The following is a 9,540-nucleotide window of genomic DNA, read 5'->3' on the forward strand; positions in this document are numbered from 1 at the left end:
CTGGCGATGTACATTTCCTTGAAGAATATATGTTTATGTATTTGCTTAACTTTTGAAAATTTGAATTCGTTCTGCTTGATCATAAGTAGTTGAATTACTTGAATATATTCACGATTTTGAGGCTCTCAATTCTCTGATATATGAGAACTGGGAGATTGATAGGTAGGTTCCTTCCATTTACATCATTTAAAAATAAAAATAAAAAACCGAAAAAAACCAAAACCGAACCGAAAAAAACCGAAACCGAAAAAAACCGAACCGAAAACAAAACCGAAAAAAAAATGAACCGAACCGAACTGAACCGAAATTTCGGTTTGGTTTTGGTTTTGGCAAAAAACCGAACCGTTTTGAACCGAACCCACCCCTAGTGCAGAGCGTTTATTCTTCATTTAGCGACCTGGTCCGTGCTAGCCTTCCTGCACCACGGCTCCAAGTTTCGTTTACCTAATTCGCAATGTCTAGCTACATCGATACTCCTCTTAATTGCGTCGTTGACTCCCCCTGTGGCTCCAGTCGAGCCATAATTGTAGAATTTTTTTTTTTTTTGTTTTCTTTTTCTTACCTTGGAGTCGTTACACACAACGACAAAGACGAAAAACAACTTTTCACGAGCAAACAAAAAAGAAAATTGGGGACAGGGGAATAATTTCATCTGATTTTCTCTCTTTCTTGTTTGGAAAATAATTACTCTCTAGGTTTATTTAGTCCTGTATTTTAAGTAGAGTAAATTAAATCAAAATGCAATTGGACTCCATCTCTCAAAGACTATTATAAGTTAGAGCTCATAATCTTATACAGTCAATAAATTAACTTTTGGTTGGCCCACTCAAATTAGAATTTCTACACCTTCTGCACTTAGGAGGTGCAACACAACAATTGGGTAAGGCATATGTGGAGAAAAAGATTTGACTACCACTTCTTCGAGCTCCTCTACTCATGGCAATGATATAAGGCAAATTAAGGGTTGAATTAATAACTAATTCATGCCTTTAAGCTTTCCTCATTGAAGATAAGTTCCGTTACACAAGGAAGCCTAATTACATCCTATTAATGATTTTTCAAGATAATCCTTAGCATTAATAATTAATCTTGATAAAGTAGGTTGACACAAGGATTATTAATATTATTAATCAGAAGATTAAGATTAAGATTATTAATCAAAAGAGTTTAATAATATCTACAAGGATTATCCTCAATACTGTCAAAGTACAAGTACAACTCCATCACTAGATTACACAACTTGGCTAGATCTTGACACATAACATAGAAAACTCTACACATATGGTTGGGCATGCTCCCTATTAATACATCATTCAACACCAATCTCCTAGTAAGCTATTGCTTGCATTAGACTCTCTCCAACCCTAGGCTAAATGCCAAATTTCCCCCTATTCCCCCCCAAAACCCAACCCAACCCAAGCCAAATCTTTGGGCTAAAAGCCAAATGCCAATTGAGGGCCAAATTCCCCTAAAGAAATAGCCTAGAAACGCTTGGACTCCCCCTTTCCCAGCCCACTCTCGGCCCGATCACGCGCCCAACACGCCGCACGCAGGCTGAGCCCTTCAACGCCCAACAAGGTGGGCCCTGCTATCATCACGTGTGTTGGCCACCAAACCCAACCCATCGAATATAATCAAATCTAACGATAAAAAGAAAAACAGATCTAATGGCCCAAATTTAAATACAACGGCTAAAATAATTAAAAAAAATTATTTAACTCAAAATTCACCAAAAAAGTGGCCCGAATGAGCTTGCAAATGAAGGAAGAAGGGGACAGGGAGCTAGAGAGGTTCGAAATAAATTTGATGATGGAGGACCTCAACAAATACATTCCAGAGAGGAAGAAGTACTTATGTTGAAAGTTTGGTGAAAGTTGAACGATTGGTGAAAGTTAAAAGTTTGGTGAAAGTTGAAAGATTGGTGAAAGTTGAAGGCTTGCTTTGTGGAAAAATTTAGTGATTTTTCAATATTTATCGAAATTTAAATATTTTTAGATTAAAATGTTCATAAAATTAATTTACGATAGTCTACATAATTTTTTTAAAAAAAGTTAATATAAGAAAAAAAAATAGCTTAAGTTCATTCTTTAATAATTTAGGGCCAAAATTTTAGGTCAGAATGGTTGAAGCAGAAAAGCTCTTTCTAGGCTAAAAACTAAATTTTTCGGGCTAAAAAATTTGGTTTTTAACCCAAGAGATGAAGATGGTCTTAGGCCCAAATTTGAGATTCGTTGGCCAACCCTTCACACATAGAGGCAGATTGTCTGCTCTCTTGTTTGGGTGTCCTTCCCATCCCTTCCTATTTATGCGATCACGATTAAATCATATCAATATTTTATATTTTTATTATTTTTTATCTTATTATCTCTATAAAAAAATCAACCATTTTGATACTACAGTGAACAACAGCAGTACAACACACACATTTAAAGCAAATGCAGTAAATGAGATTCGAGGCACCCAAGAAATAATAGGAAAGATTAGTTATAAAAATAAAAAGAGAAATCGAATCTCAAAGAGAAGTTAGTGCCTGATCGAGGGAGGGACATGCTTGGCCAGGTATGGGGGAAGACCAGTCAACATCGATCACTGATCACTCCGTAAAAAGCTACTAATACTTAAGGTTTAGGGTATGGCTTACAGGTACAAGTCACACCAGTATGGGCACTGCACCGAGCAGTATGCCAGTAAGTAAAACCCTTGTGTGTTCGTTGTCAATCACGCACGAAACTACAACGACCCAACTAAAGATAAATAAAAGATACTGTTTTTTTGACCCGATATTTTCCAGATGTGAAAACGCAAATGGGAAGATGATGAACGCTGAAGGCAAAATCTTTAGGAAGATGAATGAGACATCTTTGTAGAACAAAGGCAAAATACAAGCAAAGACGAAAGTTTCATTTTACTTTATATTTTTCAGTTTTGATCTCATTTATTAACATAATTGATCACACATAGTTTTTGAGTTGAGATTTTTTTTGCTAGAATTGCAAGGAAAGAGAAAACATGGTCCATGAGCTTATGAGATGAATCTAATGGTATATACTAATCTAATTATGATAACTTTAAATACAATTATGTGATAACATATTATACTCAAAACTTAACACATGACAAGTTTTGAGTGGTTGGTAATGCTACTTAACACAGTTCAATAGTAGGTTAAGCCCCACACATTTTCTCATTAGGGTGATGCTATAGATAATTTTTTATATTATATTTTATAGATCGTATGATGTAAAATAAATAATTTATCTATCATCATTCAAAATAAAATTTAATAATCAACGGTCAAATTATGTGATTTTAAAAAATATAGGTAAAAAAGAGTTGTTAGTATTTCCCCTCATTATCTCAAATGCTTCCTGTAGCTCAACATTCCAGTTTCACGCCGTCGTTAAACCTTTTAACAGCAACTAAACGGTAAAGATGTGGAAACGAGAGAAATAGACTTTTGCTTCAACCATAAAAAGTACTTCTGTTTCCACACGGTAAAGATGTGGAAACGAGAGAAATAGACTTTTGCTTCAACCATAAAAAGTACTTCTGTTTCCACACTTCCCCATGCATTCCCTCCCATTCACTCTCTCTCTCTCTCCACTTCTCAATGTTCTCATTGGTGTCTTTTCAGTTTTAACCGCTCTGAACTCTATCCACCCATCCAAATACAGCAGAAAAACCAAAACATCTCCCCAAGATTTACTCACACTGGTAAGAACTTTTAAAGCGTCAACAAATCCCCTTTCACCTAAGCAGCAAAACAATCCCTTTACCTCTCTTTAGCTTTATCCTTTTCTTTTCTTCAATTGGTTGGAAGCATTTCTTTCCCTTTGAGACTTGTTGGTCTTGAAACTCTGGATCTGGTTCAGAATCTAAAGATGGAGATGGAGACGGAGATGGATGATGGGTCCCTTTCTCTCTTTTGATATCTCTCTCTCTCTATCTATCTAGAAAACTTACACTTCATTTTTAGGGTTTGCCTTTGCCCCCCACATCCTCCAAAGCTTTTTAGCTAAATTTGGCCAAATGCTGCCAGTTCTGGCACTGGACCTGTCCCTCTCCAATTAAGCCCTTCCTTCCTTTACTTGTAATTTCTTAGCCTTTTCTGGTTAGTTTTTGGCTGACTATATTCTCTGACTCAAGCATAAGACTAAACAAAAAAGCAAAATATTCCATTCCAAAACAAGCTATAATATTCTTCTTTTTATCTTATTTTTTCTTCTTGAGGAGAACCAGAAGAAGAAAAGAATTAATTTAACTGAAGATTAAGAGATGGCGAGGGAGAAGATTCAGATCAAGAAGATCGACAACGCGACAGCGAGGCAGGTGACATTTTCCAAGAGGAGAAGAGGCCTTTTCAAGAAGGCTGAGGAGCTCTCCGTTCTCTGTGATGCCGATATTGCTCTTATCATCTTTTCTTCCACCGGAAAGCTCTTTGAATACGCCAGCGCTAGGTCTCCCTCTCTCAGTCTCTCTCACTTGCATACACAATTTTTTTTTCTTTTTTCTGTAATATTATTTTTAATGGGAAGATGAAGAAGGAGAAGACCCACTTGAATGGGAAGAAGTAAGAAACAGGCTAGGTTAGCTAGTCAAGCTACTAACTAGATGTTCAAATAATATGATTGAAGGTCTTTGTAGCGCAAGTTGGATGTGGATGTTGTTTGTCTTGTTTGTTAGATTTGGATCTCACAAAAAAATGATCATATATACATTAAACAAGTATGGCTTAATCCAACTGCTGTTTCTGATAACTTGAGAAGTGTTGTTTTGAACAGTTATGACTGGACTGCTTCATCAAGTTGTGAGTGACTTCCTTCCACGTGCATTTACTCTCTCACTTTCTGTAGTGTGATTTCGTCAAGGAAAATTGTTGTATACTTCTTGGATTTTAATAATCCTTTATAGTATGGTTGTGGCTTAATCTGTTATTTCGTTTTACTTTTGGCTGTGTTTGTACCAAATAGGCCATAGTTTGTAATACAAAAATGATGAAAGAATACATGTTTGGCAAATCATCACTATATTTGGCGTTGCATTTTAAGTTGAATTAGGAGGCCAACGGGGTGACATCACACAACAAAGACACATTTTTTAACCTTTTATGTTTGTTTAACAACATAGAAAATTCTCATTAATAAAATTTGAACCAAGACCTCCTTCAACAACGAGGAGACTAGATGCAATCAGAGCTAGTTAAACTTAATTCATTTTCGAGTAATTTCTGTCTATAGGGTTTTTCTTTTATTAGTATAAATGAACCTTCAATGTTTATAAACTCTGTATATACGAGTTCATGTGCATGTAATAACTATTATCAGTTATTCAACTTATTCTTAATAAACTCTGTATATACGAGTTCATGTGCATGCAATAACTTCATATGCATTTAAATTTTATTTATAGCAACTTTAAGTTTAAAAGTGTGTGACAAGTGTTTACTAAAATATGAAAATAAAATTTAAATGCAAAACCAAATATTGAACTTCCTATTGTCTTTTCCATCTCGCATGTGTTATCTTTTATATAATTATATATATATATATTGTATTATGCTATTGTTTTGAAGATTTCTGGCTATCCTAGCTGGTGACCTGCATTGTTTTTTTTCTTCTTCTGCAGTATGAAGGAAATTCTAGAAAGGCACAACTTGCATTCAAAGAATCTCGACAAACTAGAACAACCATCTCTTGAGTTACAGGTTGGTCCTTTATGTATCGTATCGTGGTGATGAGTTTGGTACCCTCGAGTTGTACACAATAATACATAGCCAACTTGGTAACATGCATCTTGTGGACTTGAAGCCATTGCAACATGACAAGTTTTGAAACTTAATGGTATAAGAACGAATTCTTTTGGAATATTATTGCACTCCCAAATTTTTAAATCATGTTATAGTGTAGGCATGCATAGCCTAGAGTAATATAATTTTTGGATCATCCATATTTTCTGTTAGTAAAGCTAGAATATGACAATGCATGCATTTGAAGGTGAAAAAGGGAAACTACATGCATGAACTCAATACAAGATTTATTAAGATGCATTACAACGCGCATTCTTTATTAAATTATTTTTAACTCCGCCCCCTCAAACTTCAACTTATAGGTCGCCTCTTAAAATACGTGGGACCAAACACCTAATAAGGCTATGTCACATGTGCAATATTGATTCAAAATCTTCATTATGCTTAACATTCAACAGTTTGAGAATATTAAGTTTAAAAGAAATTGAAGAGATGAAAAAAATAAAAAAGAAATTGATTAGCCTGCCGCACCCAAATCAAACCCACATAAGAAATTAGTAGATCTAACTCCTAAGGCAATGTGGAGTGAATTTTGAGTTTTATACAAACGACTTTCAAGTTTCAAGGGGCAAAAAGGGATCAAAATCGAGTTCCAAGGGGCAAAGTGAAACAAACTTTGAGTTTTAGGGAGTAAACTGGTGTTTTTTGAGTTACAGGCAGCAAAGCCAAATTAAAATCAAATTCTAGGGAGGGGGGGGGGGGGGGGGGGGCTAGCATAAAATAAGCCTTCTTTACTTGAAGTCCTTCGCTCTCTATTGTTAGCATCCTGACTTAGTATAAGATAAACTTATCACTGTTGAATTGTAAATGGATAAATCTTTGGGTTTTTGTTCTTTTCACGTATTGTTTACAGTAAATAATCAACAATCTTTGAATTTTTGGCCTTTGCTTAAAAGAATTGTTGATTCTGATGTAGCTAGTGGAGAACAGCAACTACTCCAGGTTGAGCAAGGAAATTGCAGCAAAAAGTCATCAACTTAGGTATTTGTAAATCTCTGGTTTTAAAAACAATAACTAGTTTGTGGTCCCTAATTATGACATAAGCTCCTTGAACTATAGGCAGATGAGAGGAGAAGAAATTCAAGGACTAAGTTTGGAAGAACTGCAACAATTGGAGAAGTCCCTTGAAGCTGGCTTGGGTGGCGTAGTAGAGAAAAAGGTCTGTTTTATTCTATAGGCTTGCCTCTATATAATTGTTTAATATCTAATAAGTGAACTTTTTTGTTGTCTTTCAACAGAGTGAAAAGATTATGAAAGAGATCAACGATCTTCAAAGAAATGTTAGTTACCTTTGAACTCTTGACTATGCAACTCCCCCAAGCTACATCTTCTGACCTAATAAATTAGCAGATAATTGACAAACGGTAGATTGGAGGTTTCAATCTAGACCTCGTGCACTCCGAATTTCAATGTCATTTTAGAGAATCACTAAACAAAAAAATTTGTTCTTAAAAGTAAGGTAACCATGTCTCAAGCTAATAGTTGAAAATTAATGAATAACTGTTCTACCAATACGAATTATTGTATGTGTGGTTCACATTCTAATTGGGATATTAGTTTCTGTTGTGCTAGTCTTTTGTCCTACAGTGAATTTAACTCTTATGTAATGCCTGAGAACTCAACGGGATTTGAAACGTATCATTAAAAGTTTACTAAGATTGTAGTGCATTTGTTTGATAGTAGATTCGTAGTGCTTGAGCAGTTCATTGGCAGTAAGGTCCAGCCAATGTTGTCCTCCAAATATGTCCTTTCTCTATTTGCCTTTTCTTGTCCCAATTTTTTTCTTGACATGAAATAGATGAATGTGCAGGCTATGCAATTGACGGAAGAGAATGAACGATTAAGACAGCAAGTATAAGATCTCTCTGCTGACTCTTCATTTAAGTATATGTTTGATTCTTGCTTAATTTACTAATGGGAGTTCTTGGTATGATTGTTGAAGGTGGTGGAGAAATCTAATGGCCGGAGGCTTGTTCATGTCGATTCAGAAAACCTGATTACGGAGGAGGGTCAGTCATCAGAGTCTGTCACCAATCTCTGTAAATCTAACAGCGGTCCTCAAGACTATGACAGCTCAGTTACATCTCTAAAATTGGGGTGCGCTTAAATCATCTGATATGTTTGATGTGCTGCATTAATTTCGATGGATATATTTATTTCAGGAAGCAATATTTCTAGAGCATTTAGGAAGTTGCACTACTCTTTGCATGCATAAGTATTTTGTTGGCTATAAATATAGTATTTTCCAGTTTTAAATTAGCCATGCCTACTTGTAGTTCATCAACGGAAAATGCTAACACCCGCTATTGGAAAAACCTAGTAGTAGCCTGCTATTAGTAGCCTAGTATCTCCCACATAATTAATGTAAGCTCCCACATTTACAATTTAGCCATGCACACTTTTTATGGTGAAGCAAAATTTATTTTTCTTTTCCACATCGTTACCGTTTAGTTGTCGTTAGAAGGTTTCACGACGGCGTGAAACTCAAATATTGAGCTGTAGGGAAAGCATTGAGATACACACAGTGGGGTAATTACTACCAAGACTTTGACTTTAATGAGGGGGAAAATGCTAGATAGATCATGTTTTTAGAAGATAATGGTTTCAGATTTTATTTAGTAAACCACATAATGTGACGGTTGATGATTGGATCCTATTTTGGGTGATGTTTGAGAAACTATGTACTAGTAGTGTGTGTGAAATACTAGGGAGATCACATGTGGATCTTACATTATGTGGTCAGCTAAGTTAGTTAAAACACATTGTAGTTTCTCTAGAACTGTACACATACTGAATATGGACATGCTTTATACCTGGTTCATTTTTAAGCCGCGTCTAGATGAGGGAATTGCAAGTACCGAGAATTTAAATCCTTTATGGGTTTTTGATGATCACGTTGTGTACTTAATCTTTTTAACAAGCAGTTCATTTCTAAGTAATTTATCCTGAATGCCCTAGTACCTGCAAATCTCTCGTCCAAACATAGTCGTAGAGGTTTGAATTTGAGAAAAAAAAAACTATTTAATTAGCATGCTGCTCAAATGATAATTATTAACTTTTCCGTTTATCAATCTACTTTTTTGTTATTTTCTTTTGCAGGCTGCCCTACTCTGGTTGACCGAAAGTAGATGGGTGTTGTATTCTCTACAAATTGGGACGGTTGACTTTAAATGTTGAATGAGATATGAATGTAACATTCAACACATGAATATAACCCCACTGTATTTATATGAAAAAATGCGTAATGTATTCGAACCTTGGACGGATCCATGGGGTAACTTCACATATATCATTGTTAAAGTTGCCTTTATTTGAACTCAAAAGATACACAAGTAAACCCAATCAAAAAAATTGTCATTGAACTTTCCGTGTTATTGTTATTTTAGATAATTAGGTTAGGGGCGGGGTGTACCGGTGAAGTGAAAAACAAATCGATGGGGTTACTGAGGGATGTTGGTGGGTGATTTTTTCATACGGTGGTGTTTTGATACTTTATTTTTAACTTCTCACTCCGCACTTTCATTTGGTTTTATAGCTTTTTAGGGTGCATTTGATAGTACGTGGTAAAATAGGGTGTGTTAACATCATCATCCTATTTCATGACTAAGTTGGGTGTGGAACGACTCTCGTGCCCTTCTGAAGCCTTTGACCATAAATATCGCTTGTTGCATAGGGGCGTTGGCGTAACTAAAGACATGCGTTTCTTAACCTCGTCTTCCTTATATTGTGTTTTA

At 35.5% G+C, this 9,540-nt stretch overlaps 1 protein-coding gene across 6 annotated transcripts; it reads left to right on the forward strand.

Moving 5' to 3' along the window:
- The first annotated feature begins 3,581 nt into the window (after nt 1-3,581).
- Nucleotides 3,582-9,168, forward strand: LOC103937491 (MADS-box protein JOINTLESS). 6 transcript variants are annotated; one of them, XM_048582067.1, is made up of 9 exons: nt 3,582-4,111; nt 4,231-4,457; nt 5,626-5,704; nt 6,723-6,787; nt 6,866-6,965; nt 7,045-7,086; nt 7,617-7,658; nt 7,749-7,903; nt 8,906-9,168. In XM_048582067.1, exons 2-9 carry the CDS (start codon nt 4,276-4,278, stop codon nt 8,922-8,924), a joined length of 684 nt encoding a protein of 227 aa, XP_048438024.1. In that variant the 5' UTR covers nt 3,582-4,111; nt 4,231-4,275; the 3' UTR covers nt 8,925-9,168. The 6 variants fall into 6 exon arrangements, with proteins under 6 accessions (XP_048438024.1, XP_048438023.1, XP_048438026.1 ...); XM_048582066.1 differs by having other exon boundaries at nt 4,234-4,457; XM_048582069.1 differs by having other exon boundaries at nt 4,240-4,457.
- The last annotated feature ends 372 nt before the right edge of the window (nt 9,169-9,540 follow it).

This window comes from the organism of the source record quoted next, unplaced genomic scaffold (genome assembly GCF_019419815.1).
Source record: "Pyrus x bretschneideri cultivar Hongxiangsu unplaced genomic scaffold, Pyrus_bretschneideri_v1 Contig18, whole genome shotgun sequence".
NCBI lineage: Eukaryota > Viridiplantae > Streptophyta > Magnoliopsida > Rosales > Rosaceae > Pyrus > Pyrus x bretschneideri.